This window comes from Phaethon aethereus (assembly GCF_964289735.1).
Source record: "Phaethon aethereus genome assembly, chromosome: Z".
Classification (NCBI taxonomy): domain Eukaryota; kingdom Metazoa; phylum Chordata; class Aves; order Phaethontiformes; family Phaethontidae; genus Phaethon; species Phaethon aethereus.
This window is the reverse complement of record NC_138577.1, coordinates 65,537,617-65,555,138: the sequence shown is the minus strand read 5'-3', so window position 1 is coordinate 65,555,138 and position 17,522 is coordinate 65,537,617. Positions and strand designations below refer to the sequence as shown.

The window sequence follows — 17,522 nt, the reverse complement described above, 5'->3', positions numbered from 1 at the left end:
AGTTATGTTTACAGTTTCTTTTACAGTTTCTATTTTGCTCACAGCTCCATTAACAGTGAAGTTGAAAATATTTTAAAAAGACCAATGAACCCGTCTGTCTCCCACTTGAAGTTCTTACAACTTATGAAAATAAGTTCCTTTGAACTGGCTAGCAGTCCAAAATATCAGATGTGATGTTTACAAACCAGAGATTAAGAATTCATATCCGTTCCTTAAGTCAGTTAACTCGTAAGAGGAAAGGTAAATCCTCACTCCAACCACATTTGAAATTCAATTCCCTTCTTTATGACTGCACAAATGTATTTAATTTATGTCTATAATTTTAAATTTAAACAGTACTGTTTTAATTACACTTAGGAATCTATATCCCCATTTTTAAACAAGTTTTTACAGTGTAAGGAGAATCCACAGAGTGGATTCTTCAAACTTCATTTTCTAAGCCATTTTAAACAATAATTACGTTAGTAAGTCAAACATGTCCACTGTGCTAAATCCACACCTGAACAGACTAAGAAACATTTTGAAGCAGTGTTGAGTAAATAATTTTGGTAAGCTGTAAAACTGCCACATGCAAGGTATACTGTACTATAACAGCTCCAAATCCTTTATAAAAACCTAGCATGCCTTCTTCCCGTTTTATGGTATTTATGCAGTCTCTCATTCCCTCATACTGAGTATTGATCGGAAGCACTTCATAGCCAAGGTCTGTATTGTCAATTATTGTGCGTGTCCCTTGAATATGAAGGCGGTGTAAAACTGTCTCCAGTGGATAAAGCATGACATCAGCACAAAGGCTAGCAGCAAAGCTAGCTATAAGTTCTGGAAAATACGCATCCAGCATGCTCTGCACCGAAGTAGAGCTCTCAGCTGGAATGTTGTGGGAACTACCCCTTTTCAGAACAAACAAAACAAGCTTCTGGATGATGGAACTGATGACGTAGTGAAGAACTCCATGTAGAACAGTTGGAAAAGTCAAGACCATCAGAGGAAGGAGACGCTTGCTATGGGGTACTCCCATGCCTACAACTCTGCCGATTCCTTCTTTCACGCAGTCCAGGATGCCAGGATTATCTCGAATGATTTCACTCTACAAGCACAATGGAATAGTTACAACTTGTGCTTCCCATTTCATAACCATGTTGACATCCACTTCAACAATTTATCACTGCTGAACTTTGAGTTAAGCATTTGCATGCTATTGTATCTACACAGCTATGTTGATATAAATTCTTTGCTCTAACACTCTTGATAGCATTCAGGTAAACTTGCTTTTAAAATATGAACCCATTTCAAAGAGTGTTTAATATTTAATGTACATTCCAGTTATTTGTGTTACTACCAAAGAAATTCAACTTTCAGCCTACTGCTGAAAGTATCAGTCTGCAAAACAGTCGTGTACTGAAAATGCCTACTTCCAGAGCAAAATTATAAATACTTACTGTCATTTAAAAGCCCTTTTCTTTAAGGGCTTTAAGTCTAGTTGTTGAACTTGAATGTGCATAATAAAGACTTCCATAGCTAAAGTTGAGTTGAAAGATCATTTTTAATTTGAATTTAATAGGTTCAGCTCTGTACATTTCCATTCCATTATTTGCATCTAAAATAGCACTCTTTACCCATGCTGCCTCTTAGAAAAGAGGTAATTATTTTGTTCATGTAATGAAAATCAATAATTCACTTAGTAATTATTTACTCCATTACATTCCACCTATGACTGTAGGATTAAGCTAAAGACATTGTTTCCCCTTCTAATGCTTATACAAAGTCAGTGTTTTATCATCTGTTACATCCAAAATTCACTATGTGTGAGTTCTCCTCGGTGCCCAAGTCCGAGTCCATGCTGGCTGTGTCCTGAGGTCATGCCAGGAAAAGCCACCAGAACAGTCCTCAGTACTCTGGGGAAGGACTAACAGCCTGCAAAGTCCTCATGGTCAGTCTGCACGGAAGAGAAGCTAGTTCAAATCCTTCTGACTATAACGTTGCTCTAGACTTTAAGCACAACTTAAGCATTAACCCCTATTGAATCCTCTCCTCCCCCATATAATTATGGTCACGGCACTTCAAAACTGTGCTTGTTTTTGTCAAACACGCCACCATGTGGTTTGAAATGTTAAAGACAAAACAGTAATGTGACAGCCACAAATTTCTACCACTTACAGTTACTTTGATGAAATGTATTTAGTTGCAGAAGTGTGTCAAAGTAATACTGTTGAACAGTATGGTGTATCAGAATTAAGACAATAAAAGTTAATGTAAAACTGTTAGTAACAAATCCCACAATCTTTAACTTTTATAGTTTGTTCTTGGTCATTGTCCTCTTGCAGCACTGGAATATAATGCAAACCTGATAAGCCAAGTTGCCTTCCTGGACTGATTAATACAGCATAAATAAAATCTTCACAAATGCTATCATTACCTCTGTTGTGTTACTAATAAGAAAGCTCATGATGATGATGTTTCCAGGAACTGGAGAATACATTTCACACAGCATATATACACTTATTTGGTAAAATACTTGCACACAGCTGAACCTACTAAGCCTAAAACCCTCAGATGTCAGTGGAATTATTTTCATTACCAATGCTTTACAGAGATGATCACCTGTCTCAAAGACTGGAGGAGATGCTGTTTTGCCTTTTTGATTGTTTTCCTCTTAAACTGCTTTCTAGCAAAGAAACTGTTACTTATTTTGCATACAGAAGACAGGCTCTACATCATGTTCTCTTTTATCATTTATTGATAAATATGTTTATGTCCAACAAGACAGCTAACACCCTTTCAGACAAAAATACAAGCAGTAAGATACCTGCATAAAACATTCCATTCTGTGGCCTGCTATGAACTCAAGAAACATTAACAGTGTTCTACCACTGTTTCTAGTTCCAGGATTATGGCATGCTCAGGGTAAAGCCGTTCCCCAGGACATAAAAGTTTCCTAAATCAGCTTCCTAGTATGAGATCAGTTAAATCTTCCCATGGCTTCTGCAAATTCAGAGACCTACTCACACTGGATTCATGGAACATTATTTTCTATTGAATTATCTTGAAGAGAGGAAAAGGGTTTCTTAAATACAGAGTAACTTTAGAGAATGTGTTTGTTGTTGGGAATCTACATGTTCCCACACATAGATGTTTAATCTCACCTGTCCTGTTAGTCCATAATGTGGCCAGTTCAGACAAAACAGCCTTCCTAGTACTTTCTGTCTCCTTGAAGTTTGGATCCTCTGCACTGAGGAGAATCCTGCCTCTTAAGGCGGGGGGGGACCCCTCCCTCCCTCTAAAGTACAGGCTGAAACTAAGAAACTGTAGAAGTCAACCTTGTTTGCCTCTTCTCCACAGAAAAAGCACCATTTTGCAGATATATACCAGCAGTTGAACTGTAGGTTTAAACAGCTGGATCTAAATCAGTTTTGACTGTACTTACAACTTGTCTATGCTATGAATGAAAACTATTATTTTGATGACTGAATGACAGGAGTGACTATCCTGTACCACCCTGCATACAAGAGCTTACTTTACAGTAAGAGTTCCATTAGCTGTGCAAAGATACTATCATGTCAATTAAGAGTAACTCATTATATAGAGATAGCTGGAAGAATTACTCTTGACTACATCCGCATAGCTAAACCCTGCCTCTTTCTCCAGAAAGAGATGCAACAACCCACTGACAGGCAATCTGCAATACAGTGCTATGGGTTACTCTGTACAATTACCAAACAAGTTTGGCTGCATCTAAGTGACAGGTCCAGATATTTATTTGATTGACTAAGGAAGAACTAGATGAAAATATAAAAGCAAAAGGTTGACTGAATGAAAGCAATCCTGAAATAGTAGAGTACAGTATTTTAGCAAAAAAAGGCTGAGTTACTGGAAAGGCTTTATAGTTGTTATAGGATAAATGGTCACTGTAACAACTTGCCTAGCAAGCCTTTTAAAATATTTACATGAGAAAAACTTCCTTATGGCTTATCTGCTAGAACACATAGATGTAACTTGTTCTTATTTCACAGACAACATATTCCAACTATCTACATTAAATGTCCTTTCTAATTCTGGATTTAGACTTAATACAACTAATATACCCATCAGAGTAAGTACTTTTTAATCTCAGTTAATGTCATACAGCCTCAAGCAAAACAAATGTAGCTACTGCAACACGAACCTGAATCTAAAGCCAAAGACTCACTTCTCCACATAAGCTAATCTATACCGAGAATAACAATATCTTTTAGAATGTTTTAAATACATGTAAGTTACCTGTACAGTTTCAATCAGGCTCGCAGAATAAAAAGGCATTGCTATCACATGTGTTAAGCTGTAGAAATCAACAAGATAAGAATTAAAGTCATGACAATACTATAATTTTAGCTAAATATGCACCTGAAAGTTGATGAAGTTATCTACCAAGTCATACCCGAGAGAAAAATAACAAACTTTAACTCAATTATTAAAATTAATATTAGCAAGTTGACACAAACTTCAGTCTGAAGTTCTGTTAAATTCTATTTCCCTGTGACCAGACTGATTCAGGTCTCTCAGATATCATAATTTAATGATTAAAAGCATCTAATCTTTTAAATTAGCCAGGTTCCATGCAGACACAGGGATCTAATAACAGAAAATAATTTGATAAAGTGGTATATGCAATCAAGATTGTTCAAAAAAATAAAAATTTGAAAATTACTATTAGCACCTGTCAAGTAACACTAGCTGCAGAATAAATTAATGTGCATTTAGTAGTTTTATTAATGTTTAGATAATAAGACATAAGGTAATAACACATGCTATACTTACCCTTTGAGTAGAAGGTGTCCACCTATCTGCTTGAGGTTCCATTTATGTGAAAGCTCCCTAAAAAGAGAAGTATTTACCTTAATATGGATAAGAGCATGTCATTCTCAAGCATTTCTTCCATACTATTAGCACCTGTCAACATCCAGTTCTCATATTGGTGTTCTACTATCCATTTACGTGGAGGATTTCCCATAGTGGAAAGACATATCAGCTACACATTTAATAAATTATGCTTAACTTCAAGAAGCTATTCAGGCCTGTTAGACATTCTGTCAAAAAGCTTTCAATTATAAAGTGTCTGTAGCTCTCACACCTACTGGCTTTAGTGTTTTGCATTTATTTTGTATCCATATGTACTAACTCTTAAAGACATTTTCAGGGAATATTGGATTATTTTAAAATCTCAATAGTTTTCATTTATCAACATACATTTTTATTATGGTTTGTTTATGCTTCTTCTGTTCTTTGAGGTTATGCTTACCCAGTTGCTTCTTTCCTGAAAAAACTAAATCACATTCTGACACAGTTAAACAAGACCAAGTACAATAGGTCAGACTAGAAGCTGCATAGTAATTCTGTATAGACTTAAATCAAGTCTTTTGGCTTATGACCAGTCTTTAGCATATCCTGGCAAAGCAAAAGAAAATCCACGTGTTTAACGCAAATGTGACTTAAAAAAAATCCCCTTAAAGTAGCATTTTCTAGTTAAACACTTCAAAATATGAAGAGTAAATGTTAACTATGCTCCACTTAAAAGAAAATGTAATCCCACCTAGCTCAAAATAACGTTACAATACCAAATGCATTCAGCATACATTTAGTAAATACTCTAGCTACGAGGTAAAGATAGTTCTTTCAGAAATGTTGGACACAGTAGACCATGCACTTTTAGTAATAAGCTATAAAGTGTTCAGCTTCAATTCTTGTCCAGGAATCGCACTCACCCACTGCCTGTAGTTACAACTCTAACCCAAGAAAGGAAACTGTTTACTCTTTTTCTGATGCATTGTGTTACTAGTAGCTATCACTTTCCTAAATACATAGGTCAGTCACTAAAGAGGAAGGGAAGACCATTTACCATTATGTATCTTGGACACTTGGATCACATCTGCTGAGCCATAATACTTAAAAGATGTGGAAAATGAAGACAGCCAAACTAATATGTGAAAGCCTGACCTGTCAATCCACTAGGTATAACTATTCCTGCAGTGGAAGAACAATTATGGAATAAGTTTGTCTAGTACAGAACCACATTCAACTTGCCACGAAAATATTAACACTTATTTCTGTGCCCCCTCTCCTAAAACAAGGGGATTCTTTTATGATATAATGATACAGAACAGGAATTGACATTTCACTTCCATGTGTCCTTTGGAGCTTGATAATATAATTAAATAACCATTTAAATCAGATTTGCTGGCACTGCTGGTATACGCAATAACCTTCACCTCCCTGTGACAGCCCAAACACGCATGCTACAATTAAAAAGGAAGGGAGAGCATCTAGTAGAAAACTGCATGGGGTGGTGCATCTACAAGACAACCATTTTAGCCGAACCACTTCCCCAATCCAGTTCATTTCATAACTGTTCACATACTGTGTTGGCACAAGGATGAGGTAGCACTGCGGAGGGAATGAGCAACTACTAGCAGAAATGATTGCTTCTTTTGGCAGCAGCACCAGCTTACTTTTCAAACTACTGAAAAACTGGCCCACAAGAAGAAAATCCTTGCTCACACTGGACAGAAATCAGAACTATGAAAATAAAGACTATATCACATCTCATGAACTTTAGCATCCCCTACAGCAGTATTTAAAAACATTGCAGCAAGTCACGCTTGGAGGAAAGTGTATGCCTGAGAATTTCAGTTACATGAGACAGAGAAGACCAGAAAGCTTAAATACACATTCCACGCAACTTAAGTATGAAATGCTTTTGCTAATACTTTTGACAAATGCTAGAACCTGCAAAAACTTACTTCTATTAGTATGCATGCACCATAATAGTAGTTTGATTCAGCCTGCCTATATTTCTTATCTTTAAAACCAGGTCAGTTTCCACATCCCTTAAGTACTTGGTCTCTGTCCACACATTAAAAACAAACCCGTGGCTCTTCTGAAAACTAACACAATTCTCAAGCCCACCAGTCCATTCAACTTTAACCAGCCTTAAAGCCAACTACTTGCCTGCCTCCCTAATATATTTTCCAAGACAGGTGTTTATCATTTTACTGGCTTCAATGTGTGCCATGCAACTGTTAAGTATCATTTCCTAAATTTTGACTATCTCACAGTCTCCTTGCATTTCACTAAAAATTTTAGTTACTTCATACAATAAACTCTCTCACACAACCAGCTTACTCTTAAAATATCTGTAACAAACCTGACAATATATACTATTACAGTTGTCAGCCCCTACTGTTAGCTCGGGTCCATTATAAAAGAAAATACTGATAAAAGTCTTCAGACAAAAATTCTTTATCAGACTTGTATCTCAAAGCAGAAAGACAATCAGTGTTTTACCATAATCCTGTAGTTTTAGTTCAGCATAAAAAGCAGGCAGAGTCAAAAACAAAATAAGAAGTTATTACTAAACTTCTATAGCTTAAGATAGACAGAGTGAAGTAGAATGGTGAACATCTCTTTAAATGAAGTCACTCATTTTCAGTTGTAAGCCCTTTGTGAAAATACTGAGCAATGCACATATAGTTACTGGTAAAGGAGGAATTCAAAGCTGACAGCCACATAGACTTTCATTTACCATGTCTTTTCATTTATTAATGCAGGCCATTCTTTTCTCTCACCTACCAACGACAGTTAAAATGTTAGTGAAGATGTCAGTGCTGGCTCATTAGCCATGTAAGTTTTCTATATTTAGATTAATGGAACTATGACATTTTACTTTAGACATTAAATTTGATAGTACCACATAATACAAACCAAAATACAAAGAGAAACTTATGAATCCTGTTATCCCACTGGAATTATACTGAAGACCAATTTGCTATGTTATTTCTACGCTCATAGCAGTAGGCAGACAGACCAAACATACAAAACTCCCAGAAAGAGTCTCTTGCTGTTTCTTAATTACAAGGTTGTCTTTGCCAAGACAACCACATTGCGCTGAAACCACCTATTCAGTGTGTGACTGTTCTAATTAAGTAAAATTTTTTGTACGGCCTTACATTTCTAACACTTTGAATATAAGTCAACAACTAATGATCAATGTTAGAAGCAGTAAAAATCCCACGCAATACCTTGGCAAAGGTGTAAATTCACTGATGATGCCTTCTGTTCCCAGGGTTATGCCTTGAACAATGAAAGTGCTGCCCATTCCTTTCCAGAGAGCTCTTGGACCCTGTGTTTTGACATATACAACATATTTTAATAGTGAACAACAAAAGCTCAAAAATCTTTTCATCTTACTAATTTTTATAAAATTTTCACCAAATTCAGACCACACAAGGCTACAATTCTGCCATTAAACTTCACTATCACAAAATTCAGGGGACAACCAGCTTTTCAACTCTGAAGAAACTTGTGTTCTTTGATAATTTCAAACACTTGTCAACAATTTGAGGCACCTCTCTCCCTGTTAATACTCTAAGTACCATAAAATTAGAACTGTTTTCTATGGTCAATATGAGCTCAAGATGGTTAAAGCACATCTGTAATAAATCCAGAAAGTCTTTTCTTACTGTCTCCTATCTGAGGAGGATTGTCATTCCCAGGCAGAAGTGGTAATTCATGCAATACTATCTTTGGAAGTAGTAATTTGAATAATCTCTGTATCCACATGAAGATTAATTACCTTTTAGATTCCTGATTAAAAAAATCTGTTTCAGGGACCTTTTGTTTTCTAGTATTTGCAAATCTTCTCCACTAAATACTACACTTCTTAAAAAAATAATCAACAATGATGTTCTTGAAACATTTCTCCAACAATAAAAATAACAAACCCTTACAATAGCAATGTTTTTAATCGCGAGTTACATAAAGATTTATAGATGTCAATGTACATATGTGTTATAGTAACCTTCACTGATCAGATACAGCCTGACACCAAGTACTGACCTGTGTCTTATTGATGCTGTACATAATATTGACAATAGTAAATGGAGTGAGATGATAATTCCGAGCATGATAGTTAACCTGTTAAAAAAAATATAATGGCAATTTCATAACCATGCTTGCAGACGTTACAACTCTAAACGAAAAAGCACTTTCAAAATAAGGATTTTACCTCTGCAAAGGTCAGATAAAGTGACCAAAATATGAATAAATTCTCACTGAAACTTAGGGAAACAGGCAGAACTTAAGTATTTGTATGCTGAAAATGCAACAATAAAGCAAGCATAAACCAGAAAATATTGGAAACAAAGCATCCTGCTTATAAATGGGGATCTGGAACCTGCTCCACAGACTCTGAAACACTTACATGCTCTAATTTATTTTCTATTGCCCAAGCAAAAATGAGTAAGCTGTTCAAGATCAGTTAAATTTCAGAAAGGAAAACATGTTTTCCATGTAGTTACAAAGAAAAACATGTTAATGTAGCAGCATCCCTCTAAAACTGGTAAAGCTTCCTTATATTCTACAGAGTGTGAAAACAAATATCACAGTACAAAGGAGGTCTGACTGGAAGAGGTAATATAAAAGACATACCTGACACTGACGACGTAGAACAATGCACGGATGTGCCAATACATTTTCTGTAAATAGGCTTTAAAAGAAAGGTGTATTTAAAGCATGGGAAGCCATTGTAAATTTATTAGAAAAGGGTTGTTATTTTTCTCTAACAATGTTAGATTGGCATTGGAAAAACTATAAATTATCTAGTGAATTAATGAGGCATTTTGGATGGCTACCTGATAGCCTGCCAATACTATAAAGCAACAAGTATCAGAAAACCCAACATATACATTCACTATTAAAACACTGAGGGGGGGGGGGGGGGAAGAGAGAGAGAGAACATGAATGTATGTATTTTTTATAGGCAAAACAATATACCAAATTTCTTAAAGTTTTCCTCTGCAAAACATGAGGGAACAAAACAGGTGTGCTGGTTTTGTCTGGGATAAAGTTAATTTTCTTCATAGAAGCTAGTATGAGGCTGTGTTTTGGATTTGTGCTAGAAGCAGTGTTCATAATACAATGATGTTTTCATTATTGCTGAGCAGTGCTTACACAGAGTCAAGGCCTTTTCTGCTTCACACACCATCCCACCAGTGAATAAGCTGGGGTTGCACAAGAAGTTGGGAGAGGACACAGCTGGGACAGCTGACCCCAACTGACCAAAGGGATATTCCATGCCCCCTTCCATGCTCAGCATATAAAACTGAGGGAAGAACGAGGAACATTAGGAGTTATGGTGTCTGTCTTCCTAAGTAACTGTTATGCATGATGGAGCCCTGCTTTCCTGAAGGTGGCTGAATAGCTGCCTGCAGATGGGAAGCAGTGAACAAATTCCCTGTTTTGTTTTGCTTGTGTGTGGCTTTTGCTTTACCTATTAAACTGTCTTTATCTAAACCCACAAGTTTTCTCACTTTTACTCTTCTGATTCTCTCCCCCATCCCACTACAGGAGGACTGAGTGAGTGGCTGCGTGGTGCTTAGCTGCCAGCTGGGGTTATTGGCCAGAGGCAGAATTATCAAAGAATTTGTTTCCAGTTCTTGGGGTTATTGGCCAGAGGCAGAATTATCAAAGAATTTGTTTCCAGTTCTCTGTAATTCTGAGTACCACATTATTAATCAAGAACCTCCTTAGCAGCTCCAGAGGACTGGTACTAACAGCTGTTTCGTTTTTTTCCATCAGAAAGTCCTGCTGCCCAAAGCCAACTCTCCCTCCACCCCTAGAAAGGTTACTTCAATCAAACCTTCAGAGGAAAGTTCTCTCAGTTCTAAAGCAGGATTCCTGGTCACAGCCATGCAGAGAAACTTTTAATTTAATCTCAAAGTGCCTGAGTAACCAGAGTATTTACCTGTATATGGTTCAAACCTGGGATATGGATTAGCAAAGCAGAACCTCCAGGCTTTGCCTAAGCATTCCAAGTAACAGCTCTGATCACCAACCCACAGTATCATCTGGGTTAGGTCTCTTATAGGGATTTTACTCTGGATAAACATGTATTAATTGGCACAGAAAAATACTGAGCCTGCAGTCTCATAACTATTAAGCTAATTAGTAGTTTGCTACTACTAAAAGAGGTGAAACTTACCCCATACTTCAGCTGCTATCTCCTAAGCCCTCCTGGTAGGCAACTCAACTAACCTCACAAAACCTAACCTTTTCTTTTGGGTGTTTTCTACAAGATTTCTGACTTTATCCCCTGTGTCTGACAAGTGATCTGGTAGAAATGCAAAAGCATAAGCAGGGAGAATTGCTCTCAGCAATGATACAGTGTTGATCATCTCTCCACAAGCTCATTTTAGTCCCAGTGGCCATGGTGCTCAGGATGTGGAAAACTTTGTCATGCTTGATTAAATCAAAGCATATTTCAAAAGGACAACTGAGCCACGCTAACATCTCTGCTCCTGAAGGAGATCAACATGTTCCTGTGCTATGGCTCCACTCCTTTGCTGATACCCTCCTAAGCTCATTCATCCTGATAAGGTTGAAAAGAAATCAAACAAACTCTTTATATGGTTGGGGGGGGGTGGGGAAGGGGGCTAGTTGTTCCCCCCACCCCCATCAATTCTATTTTAAAAAACTGAAAAGGCTCATCAAGGGGTTTGAATGAGCAAGCTGAGCCCCTGCAAGGGAAGCAATGGGAGAAGAGGGACAGGCAGTTTCATGAGATTGGATGATCTAATTTAAGCAGCTCATTACTTGCCAAAAATGGCCATTCCTAGTCCTCCTCCTTTATCCCTTCCCTCTCTGCTCCAGTTAGGTGGTGTCTGCTGGCTTTCACAGCTAGTCAACTCCCAGGTAAATCAACCTAACTGAAACAGCAAAAAATAATCCAGCTCTTTCATTGACTTTGTCTTCTGTTTTAGTGAGTCAAACTGGTTAAAAGAGGTTCTGATGGCATCAAGGGTGATAACAATGGGGTAAGGAGCAGGACAGGCTGGTGTTCAAGTAAAAGGCTCATCTCTTTAAGCAGAAGTACACTATAAGAACCTCAACTGACATAGCTTCCCATGTTGGTCTAGCTGGCTAAGTGACACAAGTACTCTCATGTTCTGAAGAGAGAAGCACTTTTCTCTGAGAAGTCTCACATTCAGGTCAATAAGGAGTAAAACTTCTTTCAGTCATAACTTTTTCAAGACAAACCCCCCACCCACCTCCCACCCTTTCACAAGCTGCATCAGTACATTGACCAAGAAAAACCTAATCAGGTGACTACGACTGAGCAGGCATCCTACAAAAAATACTCAGCTTATCATGATCCTTACACTTGACAGTTTAAGCTCTGAAAATGTTATTAAGCATGCTGAAGTCCACCACTTGCTCAAAAATACTATCAATAATCAGTGCCACTTATAAAGAATAAAATGGCTGTTGGACCACTTGGCTAGATCAACATTACTATTCCAGAAAACTTTGACAACATACTTGAAGACATTTTCACCTTCTTAGGAAACATTCACATTACCTAAAAACATTAGTAAAAGTGGCAAATGTGAAAACAATTTTCTGGTGTTATTTTCAGATTGCTCTGCTGGGGTACACATATCCTGGGCCTACTGTATGAAAAACTATTTCTTATATTCATTGCTGATTAAGTAATTCTGAGGAACACTTCAGTTAAAGAGAACAGAAACCTATATAGAATTCAGGTAGTAGGTTTCTAAAGGCTTTTCAACTGCCTAAGTCTACTGGCATAAAAACAAAACACAAAAGTGTACATAACGATCATAAGATAACTATAGCTTTACTACTTCATTATCACTGAAAATTATCGCACAACTCTTACCTTGCAAGGCCAATACCAAAGCCTGCAAATCTGTTCAACTGCTCTGAAAAAAATGAAAACAGATTATACAGCAGCAATAATCACAAAGTGTGAGAAAATGTCATGCAGACCATCTGAAAAACTAGTTATATACTGTACTTGCTTCAGAAAATTACAAGCACTAAACCACAACATTTGTGTCAACTCAGCAAGAGAGAATATAAAAAAAATTATTCCCCCAGGAATATTTGCACTTTGGACTGCGTTTGAGTTTGTACATACTTTCATAAATTATTCTCGTCTTAAAACAGCGCGGGAGGAGGGGAGAGACAAAAACAGTAAAACAGACTATTTTAGTACCTAAAAAAAAAAATCTAACTCAAACTAACCGCTGAACAAGTTAGTATGCATGAGAATGTACAATAATTCTGAAATAAATTTAGAGATGTGAAATCAATTTTAAAAACAAAAACAGTAAAAAGAAGGAAACTTTGGGAAAAGTAACACAAAATGCCATTGATGATGCAACAAACATCAACATAATGCAAATTTGAGTTTTCTCCACTCTTTCACAAAAATCTAGTTACTAGAGAACTGTTAAAATAGCAACAAGAATAATAGATTCAATTTTCTGTTGTCTGCTACCAGACAGACATTTACAAATTTGGAATTATCAGAAGAGATTTTAAGACTCTCAGAGCCAGCAAATTGCAACTGAAAATTAATGCTCAGCCCTACAACTGACAGGGTGCAAGCAGGCTGTAAATGTTGGTAATGCCGGTAACCTCAGTGGAGCTCCACACAGATGTGTCAGCTCTCCTCAAGAAGAATGATAAGACTCTCCACTTGCAGAAGCTGGACTCAGTGATACAAGAACTCCTTATCAGTCATCCAAAATGCAGAATCAACATACCCTCCATAAGCAGATAGGACAAAAAAAAAAAGGTAGAGTCCACGTACTTAAGAATATTTAAGTAGCGCTTTAAGTAGTGCTTGCATGGATGAAAGTCCAGCTAAGGGTTGTACTCATAAAACCTAAACAAAACCACTGCGTTACAGGTTAAAAAAAAAAAAAAAAAAAAAGACCCTCTCATTAATACAATTCAATTTTAAATAGTCTTTCATAAAACTTCGATACTCAAGTGCATATAAATTGCTCAAGAACATCCTTTTAATTAAAGCAGACAACGTTCAGTAGCCTAGATTTTGCAATTTTCTCTTAATTCACCTCAATTTTACAAAGACATAAAATAATACCATACTTCTGAGGGTTTCTGCTCAGTTTCCCAACAATTACTGGAAGAGTACACAGTTGCTTCCTCAAATTCTACGAGTTCCACAGTTCTTTCACTATCATGCGGGGGGGGGGGGATGGAGGGGTGTGTTTACTTCAGCAACTCATGTCATACCCCTTGTACTTTTTGAAAACAATAAAAGCAGCCAGAAGACAGAAAGCCTGAAGCATTGCGCTGACTACATAACAAAACATACTGCAAGACCCAAAGGTACCTCCTGCCTTTAGAGAAGGCAGAGTATTTCTGCAAGATACCGTTTGCATGGGCAATGGGGAGCTGACCACAGGCTGCTTAACTAGAAGCTGGAGGGTGCATTCTGGCACTGTCAATCGTATCTGCGTGTAACTACGTGGTGCTACATTGCCAACCGGGTGCTGGTGCGAGACGGATGGAGCGGGCTCTTTTCCTTCTAAAGGTCTTTTTTTGCCCTGGCGCTGCAGCATCGCAAGCCCGCGGCTGCAACGCGCCTCCAGGCCCGGCGCGGCAGAGGTCAGCACCGGCAAACCCAGGCGGCGCTCGAAGGGGCGCGGACAGGCCTCGGCGCAGGCCACGGCCGCCGCCTGCTCGCCCTTGCCCGCCTCGCCGGGTCAGCCGCTAACGGGCGGCCGCGGCGCCGCTCAGGGAGGGCTGGGGCAGGCGACAAGCGAGGGACAGGCGGAACGGCGAGCAGTCGGCTGCCCCACCGGGCCGGGCCCTCCCTTACCGGCGCCGGGGCCGCCCGCCCCGAGGTTGGGCTCCTCGTTGAGGCCGGCGCCCCCCAGCGGAGTCCCCGCCCCGTACGGCGGCGTCTTCTCCCCCCAGTGCAGGTTGCGGCTGCCGGGGATGTCCGGCGGGCTGGTCACCCAGTGGCCCAGCTCCGAGGCGCTGCCGAAGGGCCTGGCGCTAGGGCCCAGCTCCTCCCGGCTGCCTCCACGGTAGCCCAGGCCGTCGAAGCCCTCGGGGCGCCGCGGGTGCATAGCGGTAGGAAGGAGGTCGCACACAGACCGGCACCGGCAGCAACGGAACCCGCGCCCAATCGCCACTTCCTGTCGCGAAGCTGGGGGCCGCGCCCTGCTGAAGCCGAGCGGAAGGCCACGTGACTAGGAAGAAGGCGAGGCCGGTGGCCGGCCGGACCAATAGCGTCCCTCCTCCTGCCCGGTTCGGGGAGGAGGGAGGTGGGCGGTGGGTTCAGCGGGGTAGGCTGCGGCCCTGGGACGGCGGCGGAGAGCGGGCGAGAGCGCCCCCTGTCGCTCCGGCGGTCTGGCCCGAGCGAGCCGTGCCGGGGCGGGGAGGGACGGGGAGGAAGGCGCTCTGTGTAGGCTTGGTCCGGGCTTTCCCTCGTGGACTTGGTGCTTTCTCAGCCGCTCCTGCCCTGAGACGCCCATCAAGGTCTCCCACAGCTAGGTCTCGGCCTGAGACAGAGCTTTTGCTTGTTTCATACACAAGGTTAAGCCAGCACTCGCCTCTTTAAGTCTAGATATAGACGGGCAGCAGGAGTCATCCACCGTTTTGTGCTTTCCCACCATTACAGCCCTCTCCGGCTCCGCACAAGTGTGCTTGGGGATGGTTTCTTCCTCTTCTGCCCTTAAATGCTAGTTTCATTTTACCAGTAGAGCTCCAGGCGCTGCCCAGTGACCGGGCGCAGAGCACGCATCCGTGTTCGACCTGGGAAGAGCAGAGCCCCAGGGAGCAACAGCATGTCTGTCCCGCAGTAAGGCAAAGCCCAGCGCGGACCCTCTCTCTCTCGACCTCTGTTTTTATCAGGCCACAACTTTCCGTGTTAACTGAAAGTCTACTGGGAACATGGTGTTTTAATGTTGTAATCTCAAAAATATAGGCAGAAGAACCAACTGCCTCTGGAGGCAGGGACCAAACCACTGCAGACCTTTTTTGGGGTAAAGATAATTATCGGTATTAAAACTAACCGCGTTACTTTCATTTCTAAAACAGGTTTATCTGGAAATATGAAACATAAAAGTTGTGCTGAAGTATTATTGCCAAGAATGTCTAATACATACAGCATTATGAAGTACGATTATTTCACTCGTTGCCAGTTACTGTATTTCCTTGAAACTGCAAAACAGCCTGTCTAAAAAGCTTGCTTTGTACTTAGTAAGTACAATACATTATGCAAATAGAAATGATTCATCCTGCTTTCACAGAATTTTAGAGTAATACTCTTAGCAAATTTTCTTGAGGTTTGGAACATGCACACAAATCATTCTGGCAAATTATTTTTCTGTCAATACAAACCAGGGCTAGGTAAAAGTATTTGTCATTACTCACAATGAAGTACTTTTACTTAAGCAGAGAAAGGTCTTAACTATTGAACGCTCCTCAGCCAAAACTACAGGTAACAAAAGTAACCTGAAAGATCGATCGATCGATCGATCGATCGATCTACCTACCTACCTACCTACCTACCTACCTACCTGTCAATCAAAAGAAAAAAAAAACCCAAAGCCAAAAAACCCCCAAAGGTGTGTTACTTCAGTACTGGACCTAACCAGTCATTTGCTTTAAAGCCGTAACAGGAGGAAACTGAACTACAACACATTTTACATCTGTGCTGACCTACATTAATAAACAGAAATAGTCGCAACTTCCAAATTCGACTCGGAAGTCTCTGGCAACATTGTATACCAGGACAAGAAGGAAAGCCCTTCCGAAAGTAACACTATATGAGCACTGACGTTTCAAAAGGGGTAAAAAAAAAATAGTAGAGTCAAAGGGAAATTCTAGGAATGGCATAACAGGAATTCCTTAAAGTAGGAAACACTTAGAAAAAAGAAATCACTTGATTATTCTGATAATTATCTTAACTGCAAGAGATTTCAAGATTTACGGATCACAACAATACAGAATACCTGTCTTAATTACAGCCAGAGGAGACAAAACCTGGAGACGATACTTTGCAGAACAATTCTCTATTTGTGACAGAGGTGATTAAAAGAATTCTTCCCTATAAGAAATTCTGTGTAGAAATAGACATATGACGTACTCACCACAAAAAAATTCCAAGATCATCCACATGTGTTGAAGCTAGAAAATCTCCTGTAGGAGACATAGTAAGGCTCACAGCCGCAGAGTCTACCAAAAAACAATCTATGAGGCTAAGGACAGAAAACACAACAGAGAAATTCTCAGCAAGGTGACCTTGTTTATCCATGCACACTTGAACTACAGCACAAACATGACTGAATGCAGGCAGGACACTGGCAGTATGTCTATAAACCAACGTATTAGCAGTATTCAAATACGGCATATAAACTTGGCAAAGGAATGGCACTGTGCAACAAACCGCTCACCTCTGTAAAATTCTCTAAAATCAGCTAAAGCTGGTACATTTATGCTACCTCCTTAGACACCCACGTCCTGTGGAAAATATGATGAACCATCTGTCCACATGTAACTCCTTATGCCCAACATTAACCTTTAGTGGCCATAAATGGCATACTTCCAATCAGCCCCATGCTGCTCTGACCTCATCTTTTAATGCTCTGCCATTAACTGTCAATTCCCTCGCTCGAGAGACTTCACATACAGCTGGTTAACACTAG

At 39.7% G+C, this 17,522-nt stretch overlaps 1 protein-coding gene across 2 annotated transcripts; it reads right to left on the bottom strand.

Annotated features, from left to right (window-relative positions):
• Positions 1–508: 508 nt before the first annotated feature.
• On the bottom strand, positions 509–14,939 carry SLC25A46 (solute carrier family 25 member 46; the record flags this gene model as incomplete). 2 transcript variants are annotated; one of them, XM_082012775.1, is made up of 8 exons in its annotated part: positions 509–1,087; positions 4,258–4,315; positions 4,795–4,851; positions 8,052–8,152; positions 8,869–8,946; positions 9,460–9,517; positions 12,710–12,750; positions 14,667–14,939. In XM_082012775.1, the coding sequence occupies 8 exons, from the start codon at positions 14,937–14,939 to the stop codon at positions 509–511; spliced, it is 1,245 nt and encodes a 414-aa protein (XP_081868901.1). The 2 variants fall into 2 exon arrangements, with proteins under 2 accessions (XP_081868901.1, XP_081868902.1); XM_082012776.1 differs by having other exon boundaries at positions 12,710–12,752; positions 14,687–14,939.
• Positions 14,940–17,522: the final 2,583 nt, after the last annotated feature.